The sequence below is a fragment of the Mobula birostris genome, chromosome 14 (genome assembly GCF_030028105.1).
Source record: "Mobula birostris isolate sMobBir1 chromosome 14, sMobBir1.hap1, whole genome shotgun sequence".
Lineage (NCBI taxonomy): Eukaryota > Metazoa > Chordata > Chondrichthyes > Myliobatiformes > Myliobatidae > Mobula > Mobula birostris.
The window spans coordinates 31,189,368-31,207,391 of NC_092383.1; the positions used below are offsets into that span (position 1 = coordinate 31,189,368).

At 40.4% G+C, this 18,024-nt stretch overlaps 1 protein-coding gene across 1 annotated transcript in view; it reads right to left on the reverse strand.

Moving 5' to 3' along the window:
- LOC140209807 (hepatoma-derived growth factor-related protein 3-like) overlaps positions 1–18,024 on the reverse strand; it is a 137,155-nt gene that overhangs the window by 78,627 nt on the left and 40,504 nt on the right. The window contains exon 2 of the mRNA XM_072278313.1: positions 2,328–2,404. Coding sequence (XP_072134414.1) covers positions 2,328–2,404 — 77 coding nt within the window. The remainder of the gene's footprint in view (positions 1–2,327; positions 2,405–18,024) is intronic.

Below are 18,024 nucleotides of genomic sequence, written 5' to 3' on the forward strand. Positions count from 1 at the left end.
CTACACTCTCTATACCCATGACTGTGTGGCTAGGCAAAGCTCAAATACCATCTATAAGTTTGCTGACGATACAACCATTGTTGGTAGAATCTCAGGTAGTGACAAAAGGGCGTACAGGAGTGAGATATGCCAACTAGTGGAGTGGTGCCGCAGCAACAACCTGGCACTCAATGTTAGCAAGACGAAAGAGCTGATTGTGGACTTCAGGAAGGGTAAGACGAAGGAACACACACCGATCCTCACAGAAGGATCAGAAGTGGAGAGAGTGAGCAGCTTCAAGTTCCTGGGTGTCAAGATCTCTGAGGAGACTAACCTGGTCCCGACATATTGATGCAGTTATAAAGAAGGCAAGACAGCAGCTATACTTTATTAGGAGTTTGAAAAGATTTGGTATGTGAACAAATACACTCAAAAACTTCTTCAGATGTACAGTGGAGAGCATTCTAACTGACTGCATCACCGTCTGGTATGGGGGGGGCAGTTTTACAGGATTGAAGCAAGCTGCAGATAGTTGTAAAATAGGTCAGCTCTGTACTGGGCACTAGCCTCACTACAATCCAGGACCTCTTCAAGGAGCGGTGCATCGGAAAAGCGGCCTCCATCATTAAGGACACCGCCCCCCCCCCCCCCAACCCAGGACATTCCTCCTTCTCCTTGTTACCATCAGAAAGCAGGTACAGAAACCTGAAGGCACACACAGAACAATTCAGGAACAGCTTCTCCAGTTCTGCCATCCAATTTCTGAACAGACATTGAACTTATGAACACTACCTCACTACTTCTTTTTATTTCCTATATTTTGCACTACTGATTTAACTATTTAATATGTCTATATTTAATGTAATTCAGTTTTCCCTCTCTATTATCATATATTGCATTGTACTGCTGCTGCAAAGTTAACAAATTTCATGACATATGTCGGTGATATTAAACTTCATTCTGACATCTCTGATTCTAATAAGTTATATAATGGTTTTTAAAGAAATCTACACTGGTCTTGCTTAGCAAAGGACTAGGTTTTTAAAATGGGCACAGATTTGTTTCTGAGACAAGTAACTTCTGTACAGAAGCAAGGAGAGAAGGTTTTTGTTGGAAGTAAATGGTCACCATAGGGAAACAATTAGGAATAGCAGGCCTATTGATCACAGATGGCCTTTTGAGGAGACGTGGTTGATAGTCTAGCACTGACTGATGATGTGCCATGGGACTAGAAGGCAGAAGTCTTCAAAGAAAGGATGATAGCTGATCTTGCTTGATTAAAAGATGATAACTGAACATATTGTGCATCTCCATAATGCATATAAAAATACATGCCTTATCCAATCAGTGAAAATATGCGTGTGTGCCCACCTAAAAGGTGATTGTGTCCCTCTTCTTCCCGCAGTTAAAAGATCTATTGATCAAATATGCTTCTGTTTAACCTGAAAGTGTACTTGTGCGTACAATTCTTCTACTTCACAGCAGCTGGTAGGAAGAGGCAGCTCCAAAAAATTCAACATCTTCAATAATAGTGTAGCGTAGAACTTAAAACACAAAAAAAATAAAAGCAGGAGGTCACATGCCTTCAAGCTTGCCCCACCGAGGCAACAGCCTTTCTTTTTTTTGTACATAACTTTAGAGCCCCACAATGCCAGGCATTAACCATCTCCCACAAGAGAAAGTTTAATTGCTTCCTCTCGATTATGAATTGTCAAATTGTGATTTGATTTTACATATAAAGCCTCTGATACAAATAGTGAATCATGTGGCATCTTGGTAGTATGCCCCCGCCAACCTGCAAGTGATCTCTTTACTCCGAGTCAGTTTTCAAACTGATGGAATTGCCTATCCAACACCGTGGAAGGACCATACACCAGAGAGACTGCAGAAGTTCAAGCAGATAGATCACCATCCTTTTCTCAAGAGAAATTAGGAAAAGGGAATATACCTTCCCTTGCCCATATCTTGTAAATGATAAAGTTAAAGAATGCACTCATGTGTGAAATACATGAATGCGAAATTACCCCTGATGGCTCTAAATAGGCAGTAAATGACATGTCCTGAAACTTACAATGAGCTCAAACAATTATTATCCATTAGCAGCATCTCTAGACTATCTACCATAGCTATCTGGGAAAATAGCTTCTCTTGATTCAGCAGATATATAAAAAAATACAAACTTTTTTAGTTTTACGGTAAATATCTGGCTGGAATTTCTTCAAAAGGATTTCTATCAGATCTATTTTCAGAAGTCTCCATGAAGATTCAGATTTGTAACAAAATACTTTTTCTCCAACCAAATAAATAGCTCTGACCACTTCCATCTTTTATTCTTTGAGCATACTTACGTCTCATGAGTTCCAAAGAAGAAAATAGGATATTTATTTGCTGGTGGTTTCACAGCTCCCTCCGGAAGCTCGTCAATCTGTTAAAAGAGAGAAGGGTGTCACCACAAATGGAAGCTTCAGTAGATGATGTGAGAATAAGGCCATTTGGCCTATCAAGTCTGTGCCAGCTCACAGGGCAATCCCATTTCTCCTAATTTTCCCTATAACCTATTCTTCCAATATTCCCATCAACGTTACTCCCCAGATGGGCAGAGGATTTGGAGTCAATTAACTTATCAACCTAAATATCTTTGAGATGGGGGAGGAAACTAGAGCACCCAAAGGAAATAGTGCAGTCAATAGCAGAGCATTCAAACACTGATTCCTCCAACTTCCGGTAATTTAGTTTTCCTTCACCCCTTCCCTATTCTTCAATTCCCCACTCTGGCCTCTTACTTCTTTTCCTCACATGCCTATCACCTCCCCCGGTGACCCCCCCTCTTTCCCTTTCTTCTATTCTCATCTCCCATCACATTCCTTCTTCTCCAGCCCTTTGCCTTTTCCACCTATCAACTCTTACAGATTCTTACTTCATTCCGCCCTGACCCACCCACCTGGCTTCACCTATCACTGTCTACCTTGTTCCCCTTCCCCTCTGCCCACATTCTTACTCTGGCATCTTTCTCCTTCCTTTCCAGACCAGATGGAGGGCCTCGGCCTGAAACATCATTCATTTCCACAGATGCTGCCGGACCTGCTGTGTTGTTGCAGCATTTTGTGGGTGTTACCTCATAAATTTATCATTTTTCAAGGCAAGAGATTATTTGTTAATGGCATTATATATGAAAGTTAAAAACAGTAATGTTTTGCTGCATTCTTTGCTATTTCTGATTTTTGCACAACTTTCCCGCTAAAAATTGCAGGATCAAATACACAACTCACATGAGAGTTTATTCCTTTTACTTAAAGTTCCCTGGTTGTTTACCATTCATTACACCATTGAATTATGTGACTTAATCCTTCAACACTAAGGCAACTCTCCTCCCTCTATCCATTTGCCTGTATTTATTGACAGCCTTTAATCTGGGGCGCCATGGCTGCATAGTAGTTAGTTAGCACAATGCTATTACAGCTCAGAGCTTCACAGTTCAGAGTTCATTTCCAGTGTCCTCCATATGCAAGTTTCTACGTTCCTTCTCACGTGCGCACGAGTTTCCTTTGGGTGCTCCAGTTTCCTCACACAGTCTTAAGAGATACCGGTTAGCAGGTTAATTGGTCATTGTAAATGATCGCATGATTAGGCTAGGGTTAAACCAGTGGGTTCCTGGGCAGGGGGCTTGAAGGGCCAAAAGGGCCTCTTTCGTGCTGTATCTCCAAATAAAATCAATCAATAAATAAATATATCCCAAGGCACTTTGCAGGAAAAAAAATCACCAGGACTCAACTACAAAAAGATGAGACCAAAACTTTTGAAGTCAGAAGGAAAGGCAACTCCAGAGATCAGTGCCAAGGCATCTGGACACTGACAGCAAGTGGAAGTTGGGATGTGCACAGACATGAGTGCAGAAACCCCACAGGGTTGAAGGACTGAGGAAGCTGCAGAGAAAGGAAAGCTCACTGTCAAGATGGCAGATAAATACAAGATGAGCAGAAGTCAATGTAGATCTGCAAAGGTGGTGGGTGAATGGGATTTGGTATAAATTAAAGTATTGGTAGCAGAGATTCAGTTGAGGTGAGCTTTATAGATGCTGCAAGGTGCAAGGCAGGCTGGCTGAGCGTAGATTTTGTCAGTCCACATTGGGAATTTTTAAAAGCATGATTTTCTACCACAGATTACAAAGGCATGGAGAGAAATAAGCGACATTACTGAGATGGGCGTATGTAATATTGCTGACTGGCTCAGATCAGAGTCAAAGAGGACATTGGCACTGAGATGTTCTGTCAGTGGCTGGAGACAGCAATGGAGTCTGGGTTGAGGGAGGTCAGTTTGTGACACGGTCCAAAGACAACCACAAAAAGTCAAAACCCAGCCCTCTGAAGACAAAACAAGATTTATGACGGAGAAGGAAGCAAAAATATTTCTGATTATTTAATTACTATTGAGCCAGAAGCTCTACACATTTACCTCTGACACAACAAAGTGTACATATTCATTGTCAATCTGTTAACAGGAGTGCTTCTACACGATTTCCAAATCGCAGGTGAACACAGGAGTAAGAATGCTGGTGTAATTATGTAAGGTCTCATTGAGACAGCAGCTGGAATATTGCAATGTTATGTTCTCTTTGGCTAAAAAGTTATGTCCTTGACAGAGACAAATTGCAAGGGAGATTGGTTCTAGGAATGGTAGTTGTAACTTAATGTGGGAAGCCTGAGTATGCTGGAACAGTATTCTTTAGAGCTTAGAAGACTAAAACAAGATCCCATCAAAATGTACAAAATACATCAAGGGCTTGATAAGCTAGATACAGGGAGAATGCCTCCTCTGCCTAGCACCAGGGAGAAGAGTTTCAGAAAAGGGGATAAGTTATTCAGGACTGAGATGAGGAGAAACTTCTTCACTCAGGTGGTGGAAAACCTGTGGAATTTTGTAACCCAGAGGGTCATGGAGGCTCGATTGCCGCATTCATTGACAACAATAGTTTCCTGGATATAAAAGAAATTGAGGGATATAGAGACAAGACTAGAAAACAGGGGTAAGGTAGAAGACCATTCATGATCTTTATGAATGGCAAAGCATTCTGAAGGAGCTGCTTGGTCTAATCCTGCACTGAATTTCTTAATCGCCTAAAGGCAAACAGGTTTTCTCTCAGCTGCGCTACTCTGTAGCTCCCAGCTACATTTCAATTAGTGGCACAAGAGCCCGAAGCTTTCTCCAGTCAACAGTATGAATACTGAAAACTCAAGACACTTCAAAATATTCTATACATATAGTTCTAACTGGAATTCTAAAAATATACTGGGAAAATATAACTTGTCATTGCTTCTGATTGCTGTGCTGAAGCACAATTAAGCCTATCTACAATACCATTCATCTCAAGGCTAAACAATATATCACACATGAGGACTCATCCTTCCTCAATGTATAAAATTTAGTGGAAAATTAGATATAAATGGAATGAGGCTATCAGATTGCATTTATGCAGCTATTTAATAAAATCAGTCAATAGCTTCAGTGCATTTATTTACTTCTTTGTTCTTAACTTTTTCTTGTAAATATTGTGTATGTTCAGTTTATGTTTTTCTTGCAAATACTGCTTATATGATGCTATATGCCTGTGGTGCTGATGCAAATAAGTTTTCATTGCACCTGTGTATTTATAGATATGACAATAAATTTGATTTTGACTTCAGAGAAAATTATGGTTTAAGAAATTTAAGCAACCCTTAAACCTCATCAGCATTAAATAGGATTTTTTTTTTTGCTGCCATCAATGGATTAAATTCTGTTCCTAATAGGATACAAGTGTTGCATTGAGAAGGTAAATATTCAAATGCAAAATACCACATTTCAATCCTTCTCTGAATGAAAACTTCACAGTGAGCATAAACTGATCAAAGAAGAAAGAAACACATTTATACACTGATAGCAGAAAATCTTTATTATTTACTTCTTTAAGTCCAGGGAAAACCTAAACAACACCCCAACCAATTTTCAAACATTTGTTATGGTCCTCAATTACTTCCTCAATGATCTTCCTTCCACCATTAGTCAGGGGTTCAAGTCCATTTGGAACTCTGAAGGCAATAAACCAATTTAAAAGCAAGACCTTGCAAACATTCAAGCATGCCAATGAAAAGGAAGCAACCTTCACACCACACAATGACCATCTCTAGCAAGAGACTATTGAAACACCTGCTCTTAACTTTTACCAACACCTGCACTGAGATCCCCACCACTAACATCAAGGAAGGGATCGTGGACTTAATTAGACCAGTGACATAAATACTGTGGTTACATGAGCAGGTAACCTGTGGTGAGTTACTCACCTCCTGGTATGTAAATGCTTTTTGACAATTTGCAAGGCACAAGTCAAGAGTATGATCAAATAACCTCAAATATAATGTAATTGCCTACATGATTGCAGTTTTAAGTCAATATCTTGATAGCTTCCAGGACAAAACAGTTGCTTGCCACCCCATCCATCACCTTAAACATTCCCTGCCTCCTCCACTAAATCAATATGGTTGCAGTGCATGCCTTCTTCATAATTACCGCAATTAAGTGACAAGTTTCTCCAAAAGAGCCTTTCAAATCTGTGACCTCTATGACCAAGGTTAAGGACAGTAGAAGCAAGGGAAAATCATCACCAGCAGTTTCCTTTTGAAGACGTACAACATCCAGACTGGGAATTAATTCACTATCCCTTCGTCACCAATACATTTAAATCCCGGAACTCCACAATATCTCGTGGGGCGGGGGGGGGAATGCCTTCAACATTGCTTCAAAACAGCAGCTCAACACCAGGGGCAATTAATGGTGGATATTGAAAGTCTGTCAGCAATTAGTATTTTAACTAAATTTATCAGAAAAAAATATAGTAAGCTCTTATGAATTGCTATCAGACTGAAGACCAGATTAACTGCTTTAAAATTCATTGATCTGAAATATTTGTTCTCTTTGCCATTTGACCTCCTGTTTATGTTTCAGATTCCCCAGCATCCGCAGCTAATGTGCTTCTTCATCTCTGTATTTTTAAATCATTTTTCACATATCGACATTGCAGGCTACGCCAACATCTATTGTGTATTCCATTTGCCTTGGAGAAGATACTGGTGAGTAATCCCGTTGAAATGCTGCAGTTCAAAGTGTTTGCTCATAGATATATTTTGTCTAGGACACTGTTGTGGGTGGGGGGGGGGGTGGAGGAGTTTAGTGGGGAACTTGCTTTTATTTTGAAAATGATGTGAGTTCTTTATAATATTAACCCAAGAAGGCAGACACTAAAATAGTGCAGTAACACAAGATTTCAACATAAGTTGAAAACAGTATTCCAAACTAAAAGCAAGATTTTTTCACATTACAAGTCTCGAGAAAGGTGAAGATGGTAATTTGTAGATAGCCTGGAAAATGAAAAGCTTATATCAGAGTCCCTTCTCAGTACTTCTCTTCTAGGATAGTGAACAGTAACCACAAGTATTCACACCAAAGACTGACAACCAAATAACCAAAATGGTGAACATTCCACAAATATCACTCTATAAAGCATGAGTCAGATATATAGCTAAAGTTAACTAGCAACATTGTGCAATAGCAGAAGGCAGGCAAAAATACACAGTATATTAAAAAATAATAAACAGCAACACTGTGAATATGCAACTGGATTTGCAAACCAGCTGTAAATGTCTACTAGAGATTTTAAATTCAGTTAATTAAATAAATCTGGAATTTTAAAAAAAATTGGCATCAGCAATAACAGCCACATAACTACTGAACTATCATAAAATCCCAGATGGCTTATTAATGTCTTTAAAGGAAGCAAGTTTTCAATTCTCACCCCATCATGTTTATCTACACTCCAGAACCTCAGCAAGGCAGTTAACTCTTAACTAAAGGGACCCAGCATCCATGAAGTTCAAGTTTAATTAAAGGAAAGCAATAAATGTTGGTTATGGAGTGGAACAGCCATTGGGCCTAACATGTCTACACTGACCAGAGGGCACGCAGCATTATTCATCCCATCGTCCAGCTCTTGGCCCACTGCATTGTGTGAATGTACAATTCAAGTGCAATTCATCATCAGATTCGTCATACGATGCCCATCAACATTCTGTTGGAATTCCTTCAGGAAATAACAGGCAGGATAGACAAAGGAGAATCAGTAGATGATTTATTTGAATTTTCAGAAGGCCTTTGACAAGGTGCCACACATGAGGTTGCTAAACAAGATAACAGCACAAGGTATTACAGGAAAGACACTAGCATGGACAGAAAATTGACTGACTGGCAGAAGGCAAAGAAGGGGAATAAAGGGGACCTTTTCTATTTGGGTGCCGGTGACTTGCGCTGCTCTGCAGGAGTTGCTGTTCATCTGCTATATTTCACATTATATGTTAATAATCTGGATAACAGAATTGCTAACTTAGTGGCCAAGTTTGTGGATAATACAAAGATGGGTGAAGGGGCTGAGGAAGCTGGGAGACTGCAGAAGAGTTTGGACAGATTAGGAGAATGAGAAAAGAACTGGCAGATAGAATGCAGTGTAGGGAAGCGTGGTTATGCACTTAGGTAGAAAGAATAAAGGCATAGACTATCTTTTAAACAGAGAGTGAATTCAGAAATCAGAGTTGCAAAGGGACTTGGAGTTCTCATGCAGGATTCCATAGAGGTTAAACTGCAGTTGAGTCAATAATAAGAAAGGAAAATGCAATATTAGCATTCATTTCTAGAATACTGCACAAAATATATAATGTATGTAATGCTGAGACTTTATATAAGGCATTGGTCAGACCACATTTGGAATATTGTGAGGAGCTTTGGGCACAATATCCAAGGATGGATGTGTTGACATTAGAGAGGGTTCAAAGGTTTATGAAAATGAAAGGATTAATGTACAAGGAGAATTTGATGGCTCTGGGCCTGGGTTTGCTGGAGTTCAGAAGAATGAGGGAGATTTCCTTGAAACCTATTGAATATTGGAAGGAGTGAATAGAATGAAGATGTTTTCCAATAGTGGGATTGCCTGGAACCAGATGGCACAGCCACAGAATAGAAGGACATTCCTTTAAATCTGAGATCAGGAGGAATTTCCGTTGCCAGCAGGTGAGAAGCTGTGGAATTAATCATTACAGATGGCTGTATAGGCCAAATCATTGTGTCTATTTAAAGTGGAGGTTAATAGTTTCTTGATGAGTAAGGGCATCAAAGCATACTGGGGGACTGCAGGAGAATGGGGTTGAGAGGAAAAATAAATCAGCCATGATTGAATGGCAAGGCAGACTCAATGCGCAAAATAGCCTAATTATATCTATGTTTAAAGGCAGGACAGTCAAAATCAAAATAGAAACCAAAATACGTTTGAAATACTCAGCCAATCTGGAAGCAACTATGGAGAAAGAAAATGTGTAAGTAAATGTTTCAGGTCATTTCAACACTTCCTGACTCTTCTACTTCGACATCCTTAAGTGCAGTTTTGATGTCCCAGTCTCCATTAAAATCAATAATTCTTCACATCCTAATTTCTGTATCAATCTTCATCTTTCTTCCTTCATTGTCAGAGCACATTTGAACAAATATGATAAAAGACTAAACTTTTATTTTAAACCATTATCAGAGATAACCGAATCATTTCGTTTCTACTCTTACATAAGAAATCAAAAATAGCAATAGACAATAAGCCCCTCCCCAACCTCCTATGAGATGGTTCTACTTTTCAACATGTTATGGCTGATCTTCTACCACAGTTACACTTCCTGACTTCAATGTCAATTAACCTCTGTTTTGAAGACTAATCAATTTCCTTCCTATATGTGTGCAACAACTGAGCATCTAGCGTCTCTGAGTGAAGAAATTTCTCATGACATTAATCCTTAACAACTGATAGTTGTCTCGAGGCTATGTTGCATGAGTGTAGATTGTTGGGTTGAGTTATTCTCTGTCCTTGGCAATTTACTTGCAAACGTTTTGTTACCTTGTGAGGAACCATCGTCAGTGTGTTGTGGATTGTGGTGTGTCCTCCGAATGTTTGGCCTTTATACACATTTCAATCAGCTGATTTGACATCATTCCGGAAACTCTATTGCAATGTGGGGAGGAAATCTCATTGCTGATTGGCTGTGTGTGGCGAACTTCGTGTATTGTGGTCGGGAATTTTGCCCAGATTGGGTCAAAAATGGGATCGAGGTCAATGCGTTTGTTTACAGAATTGCTTGTGGAAAAATCACACTTCTAGGAATTCTTTCGCATGTTGCACGTTCACTTGCGCCATGACTTTCACTGATGCCCAGCTGAATTTGTGCCTCTCTCAATTTTCATGGGTAGAGTCTAGATTCTCCAGACATGGGAAAACTCTCTTTCACTATTAAACCATCAAGCTCCTTCGGAACCCTAAGGTTCAATTAAATAATTTAGAATTTTTCATAACATATAGAAAATACAGGTCTATTCCTCTCATCCCTTCCTCAATGGTTATCCTCTTCATCCCAGATATTGATATACCGCATCACAAGAAACAAGATAAGGAAACCAAACTCCGCACAAAGCCCTTTACAGGTGTAGCAAGGTTTCTTTACAATTGCACTACAAACTTCTCTGTGTAAAATCTAATATGATGTATATTTACTAACTGCTTACTGCACCTGCATGCTAACCACCTCTAACTATTTGCAATGGGACACCACTCTGAATGTCAACAGTTAAATTGTGACATTTACCCTTATTAGATTATTTGGAAAGAACAAAAGGGTAAATTAGATTATTTATCCTTTTGTTCTTTCCAAAGATGCTGTCTGACCCATTATCTAATTCCAAATTTTTCTGTTTTATTTTGGACTTCCAGCATCTGCTGATTTTTTCCCCCAAAATTTAAACATTTACATGATACTCCCCTTTTAAAAAGAAGAGCGTTTTCTTGATTTCTACTGAAGTGAATAATCTCACATTTACCAACATCACACCTCACCTGCCACTTCCTTCCCCTTTCATTTAGCTATTTACTTGTTTCTATATCTCACTTTTATATTTCATGTTTCTCACAGGTTAGTTTTAGCAGAGCTCTGCATTATCAGTAAAGCTGGAGACATTATAATTGTTCCCTTATTTTTAAGTCAGTCCTACAGATTGTAAGTACCTAATAAACAATTCTTGATCCTGTCAGAAAGCAAATGGTCCTTTATTTCTGCTTTATAAAAAAAAATGCTGTCCATTAACCCATCCTCTCTCCAAATCAATTTCACTTCAGTCATTCTTTTATTTTTAAATCGTTAAAAACATAAGGAGTAGGAGGAGTAGGCCACCTGACCTGTCAAGCCTGCTCTGCCATTCAACAAGATCTTGGATGATCTGGCCTGGACTCAGCTCCACCTACCTGCCTTTTCCCCATAAATCCTTGCAATCCTTTGGTCTACTACTCTTCACTGAAACATTATAAGTTTCTTTCTCTAACACTACCCTTTCTTTGCCGAAGTGGAATAATTATTATGTGGTGCTTTCTCACAACAGAATTTACCTGTTGAAAATTTAGGCACTTTTGTAATATATTGTTGTTCTTCCACTGTCAAACCTTCTAATCTAACTTTGCAATTTACCTTATTTGTTTATTCTTTGCCATGTTCTTTCACCATTACCCTTGTGTCCCTAAGCTGCTCCAGGGTCATGCTAGAATGTAAATACAACGAGCTTCTTCACTGTAAGTTATCTTCTGCAACTCATCATGACCTTCTCTTTCACTATCACCTCCATCCAAAATGTGAATGTCACCAAGACTGTGACATTATGGACTGCTTCCTCTACTGCCTCCTTCCATTCTTCTAGACTAGGGGAAAGCCTCTGAGGGTTGCCCAAACCTGGTCCTGAATTTGCATCTTCCTCTACTTCCTCTTAAACCTATACCAGGAATCAATAGCAATGGCTTCACTTCCCATTCTCCTGTAATCTATGCACACAAGAGTAATGGTTGAAGAACTTCAAGGGGTTAAGTAATCATTATGTTATGCAATAATTTCATGCAAAAGTAGAGAGTGGCATTCTTCAGTATAAAATCAGACTCCCATCACTAATTCCAGTATTGTCCAAGGATCTACCCACAAGGCCATCCTGGTTCTTATTTACATCTTACTCCTTGGCAACATCACCTGGATACACAGCACCATTTGTACACATACCCCAATCATACCCCACTGCATTCACCACCACCTCCCTCCACTGTTCTCCTGTGTACAACTTGTCAGACTGTTTAAGAACTGCACTGGTTCAAGAATGTGGCCCTTTACTGATGGTCATTTTACTATTAGGTACAAACAAAGTTGGTCTCCCAGACAAGAAAAGAAAAATAAAATAATTTTTTTTTAAATCCAAGGAAAATGATCAAGGGTATCCTAGGATGTTGCTGGACTGGAGGGCTTGAATTAAAAGGAGCCACTCGATAAGGTGGACAGTTTTCGCAGGAGCATAACAGGCTGAGTGGTTACCTTACAGAGGTTTATAAAAATCATGAGAGGCATGGGTATGCAAGTCAGAGAGTCGATCATTTTCTCTGGTTAAGGGTGTTAAAAACTAGAGGGCATAGGTTTAAGATGAGAAGGGAGAACATTAGTATGGACATTTTACCCACAGAGGATGGTGGGTCTGTGGAGAGCAGGGTCAGAGGAAGATGCACAGATTGATACAGTCTTTAAAAGACATTTAGCTAGGTACATGAATAGGAAATGTTCAGAAGGATATGGGCCAAATTCAGACAAATGGAACAAGTTCAGGTAAGCAAATTAGTTAGCATGGGTTAGGTTGAAGGGCTAGATTCCATACTGTATATGCCTACAGCCTCTGCAACTTTGACGCTTCCTTCAAAAACCCAGGGTGATCTAGATCAGGGGATCTATCCATTTTCTCGTAAATCCTCTTTAGCACTGTGAATAAATTTTCTCCAAATAAATACCAGAAAATTTGAAGTGATTCCCTTTGGTTCTATCACACATTCAAATTTAGAGTTACCAAATTCATCCCTCTCCCAGTTGGAAATTGAACTAAACAGTTCACTACCTTGGTGTTGTACTGAACTCTGAAATGAGGTTGGTACAGTATTTCAGCACCATTACCAAGACAACTTACTTCCATCTCTATAGATGGCCTGATTGCCCATGCTCTGATTCACCCATCGCAGAAACCCAGGGCTTTATTACTTTTTGATTTGACAATTATTGTGCTCCTGTCCAGGGTCTCAACTATATGTTGAGATTATCCAAAACTCTACTGCATCTGTTTGCTATCCAGTACATATTGACAAGTACTGGTTCCCTATTGAACAAAGTTTCAATTTTACATCCTCACTCCTGTTGTCAAATGGTCTGTGGTTTCACACTTTCCTATCTCACTAATCTCCTGAGGTTCCAAAATCTTCTGAAATCTTTGCCCACTTGCTTACTGGTGTCTTGATCAAATTTTATTGCCAAACATTGGTTGTTATGTCTTTGGCCACCAAGGCCTGGAATTTTCTAGCTCAACTTTCTAACTCTTTCCCCTCCTTAACCTTGCCTCTTTGATCAACACTTTAAAGATTCAAGAAGGTTCAAAGGTTCATTTATTATCAAAGTAGGCATGCAGTTTACAACTCTGAGATTTGTCTTCTCCAGATAGCCATGAAATAGGAAAACCATGGAAGTTCAAGGAGAAACATCAAATCCCCTCCCCTGCACAAAAAAAAATCGTGCAAGTGGCAAGAACATCAAACCCCAACCACTCCACACAAAGAAATTAGCAGATCGCAGCAAATGGCAACAAGAAAGAATGGCAACACAATCATGAAACCGTGCCCCCCCCACTCGAAAAAAAATCCCGCAAACAGCAACAAGAAAGACGGGCAAAAACACTGAATATAAAAAAACATAAAACTGAAAGAGTCCAACCCATAAATTTCAGAACTTCAGAAACATCCTTCGACAGCATCAAGGGAGAGAGTGACCACTCAAACACTGAGGCACAGCAGTGAACAATTGGCCATCACACATAGACAACTTCCCTCAGGAGCAACAAATGATAATAGGCCTTCACACACAGACACCTTATCCATTAGCAGTGGGACATCCACCACAGCAGTGAGCGAGAGACAGGTTGTTGATGCTGAATATTCACTCCCCTTTCTCATTTGCATCAATGTTTCAATCTTCCGTGACACTTTAATCGGTGATTAATGGATGTTTTAATTGTCGAAATGAAGTTGACCATGGGCTCGTGTGGTCTTATCTCCCGGAATTTTCTTGGAGACAGCAGAGCACTAGATCACTCAATTGACTGCCAAACTAAATCGCAGACTCTAACAATTCCAGAAACACATTTAAGATAAAAAGAAAGATATAGAAGAAGTGAAATTAACAGATCCGTGGACTATGTGGAAGACGTTGTCTGAGGAAGCACTGTTTACTGGCGCCATCTTGACCAGCCACTTAGCTTAATATTTTTCAATAAATGGTTAGGTAACAGTTCTGAGAAGTATGGTGGGATGTGTTGCTCATTAGAGAAGCTGTATATATAAATAAAAAAGTTTGTTATTGTGGTGTACTCTTTCCAATGGCATTCGTCTTAATACTGGCATCTGCTCCCACAAGTCATCATACGGTTACCCTCTAGAATTCTCCTATGATATTCTTTCGACTTTTAAAGCCTCTTGGAGGTTCATTTCCTTCTTCTAATCTGTGCCTAGAGTTACTTTGTTATCTAAGAGGTACTGTGGATATGCTCTTGTGATATTCAACTGCATGCAATCAACATATATTCTTCAGAGGATAACATGATGCATCACACAGGTCAGGGGTTTACTCGGACTTCCCTGATTATTATTTGCTGCATTTGTCACTCTAGTTTAGATTGGTGCTCATTTATAAATTTCTGGCTATCCTTTTTATGCTTCACCTCTCCACTGTCAATGAGCTACATTTGGAGGCAATCAAAGATTGCAGCTGTCACTTAGTGAAAAACAAGTAACTGAGCAGAAGTGTACGTTGCACTTGGTATATCAACCATGGCTAGAAATGCAGTCCATGACAGATGTCCTGTAGGACCAATCCTGAAGCTCAGCCTTTTAAACAGATCCAATGAGTCTTCCCTTCAAGGAAAGACAAGAAGCTTAAAGCAGCCAGATCTTGGCATACTGTGCTGTTGTTTATCCCCCAAGGAACTGCTTCATGATTGCTTTTTATCAGATGAGTATTTTGCTGCAGATTATGGGAACTGCTGGATGAATAAAATCATGTTCCATCTGGTTTGGGCTCCCTATCCTGATAGTTCAAAGTGCCATGATAATATACAAACGTTTGTAGTTATTGTATAATCAATGCAATTTAAATAAGTTATTCAATTCCACTGCACTCACCAAAGACAATTAATTTTGACCCTTAAAATAATGTGATTAAAGTTTTCATTCCCAGCACTTTTCAACATAATTCACAAATCAGAAAAATGTATAATGGTAAGACTGCAACAGCCATTAATAGATATATTGTATGCACAAGATCTACATTTTCTACAGCTGTAAATTAAAATAAATGATAAATACAATTTTATATTGCATTTCAATTATGGAAATGACATTTGTTTCTGTACCAATATCATTTCAAGTAGATATTTGGAACTGGAATGAAATTCTATTGAAAGACATATTCATAATTATGGGTTTAATAGCATAGTCATTTTGTGCTGCATCAATTCTGCTATAAAAGGCATTTGAATGAAGAGCTGATTCCTGCCTAGAAACCATGGCATTGGCTCCTTTCCTTGGAGAGGTAATCCACCCTTTGGACTTTCATACCAAATTTACAGAAGGCAAAACTGATTTGCGATGCTTGACTGCAGCTAGATTTGTGCCAGTTGATAGTGCAGATGAGACTCTTGAGCATTTAAATCTGCATGAGATGGGTGAGGAGACAGCTATCACGATCGTAAAGAAGTATTACACAGAGTAAACCGAGAGTCCAAGAGCAGAGCCACTTCTCGGAAGAGGGTAATATTAGTTCTTTCAGATAGTGAATAAGATCTGACTGCCAAGGTGAAACAGAAACTGGGACTGTGGGGAGGGCGCTCCCTGTCGATAACGGGCAAGAACCTGGTCATCAGGTGTGAGGTGCTCTCAGGGCTGCTGTACTTGGCGCAGGTCTGGCCCGTCCCCCGCTCCTACAGCTCGGAAATCACCCGGGCTGTCTTCAGATTCGTCTGGGGATCCAAGATGGAGCGGGTGAGACGGACCGCCATGCACAAGTCCCTGGACAACGGGGGCAAGAACATCCCCAATGTCGCCCTCACCCTGATGGCCAGCTTCGTATGTGGCTGCATCAGGTTGTGTGTAGAGCCCAGGTATGTGGGCACCAAGTACCACTATGTGCCCAGGTTCTACTTGTCGCCCTGGCTACGAAGGATGGGTCTGGCCCCACTCCCGCGCAACGCCCCAGTCAGCTGGTCGTTGCCAGCATACCTGTCCCACGTAGCAAAGTTCTTCCAGGAGAACGCCTTTGACCACAAGGCCATCAGGCAGTGGTCGGCACGAAGTGTCCTGCAGGCACTGCAGGACAAGGACGTGATGGACACAGTGGGGTGGTTCCCTGAGCAGACTGTCCAGTTCATCTGGCAAAATGCCTCATCGCCAGATCTCACCAACAGTCACCAAGACCTCGCCTGGCTGGCGGTGAGAGGGGCCCTCCCAGTCAGAGCCCTCCTGTACGCCCGGAATGTCGTCCCCGCACCCCACTGCCCACGGGAGGACTGCAGTGAGGAGGAGTCTGTGACCCACCTCTTTGCACACTGCCAGTTCGCAAAGAGGGTGTGGAGGAGGATGGACGGGCTAGTGTCACGTTTTATCCCCAGCAGCTGCGTAACAGAGGACTCTCTGATCTAAGGGCTGTTCCCGGGAACGCACACGGAGACCAACATCCGGTGCTGCTGGCAGATCATCAACTCGGTGAAAGACGCTCTTTGGTCAGCCCGAAACTTGATGATCTACCAGCACATGGAGATGTCCGTGGGAGAATGCTGCCGACTGGCACATTCTCGGCTGCAGGAGTACGTGCTGAGGGACGCACTGAAACTTGGTGCAGCCACTGCAAGGGCCCGGTGGGGAAGGACCACAGTATAGGTTTTCTCCACCCGTGGGAGTGGGAGGGGTCGGTGGGCGAGGAGTATACCCCTCAACAATGAGATGCTAAGCTGAACTACTGGAGTGCCACGTGGGTGGCTATAAACACGGATATTTTACTGAGTATAATGGAAACGTATGTAAAGGATGAAAAGTTATTGAATGGTTTATTGTATATATTTATTTTTGAATAAAGTATATTTTGAAATAAAAAAAATAAGATCTTTTAACACTTATTTAAAGAGACAGGGACATAGGGTTTCACAATATAACAAAGCACACCCTCAACTCAAAGACATAGCTAAATACCCGAATTCGACTGTACACATTCTGAGATGCAGCACTTGGCTGAAGAAAGGGCCATAAGTGTAACCCACATTTAGAAAACCACTAGCTGGAGCTATCAGGGCTTTTCCAGTACACTGACTTCAGTCAATTTATAGTCCAGCATGCTATCATGAATGTGACTCCCGACATGTTTAAATATACAACTACTTTAGTTCATTCCTCTGTAAAACAGCAGCGGGATAAGCACTAACAATCAATGATTGAATTCCTGAAGTGAGAGCCATTAGTGACCATTGTAACCCAGCCCTGACCACACTAGGTGTAAACGTTAAACATTAAGCATGCACAAGCATATCATTAACCTGCAGAACCAGAACAAAAGCCATGAATAAATTCAATAATGAATTCCAGGCTATTAAAAAATTTGCTAAAATAATGGACAATTTTCTCTTTCTTCTCATTGGACAATATCCGTACTCTTGGCCAAAGTGAACTACGTATATTGATCCAAAGAACTGTCTCCACATTTACTTGTGGCTACAATCAAACACTGATACACTTTATTCTGTATTCTGTTACTGCTTTTCTTGTGTACTACCTCAATGCATTGCTGGGATGAAATGATCTGTACGGATGGCATTCAATTAATTGCATAA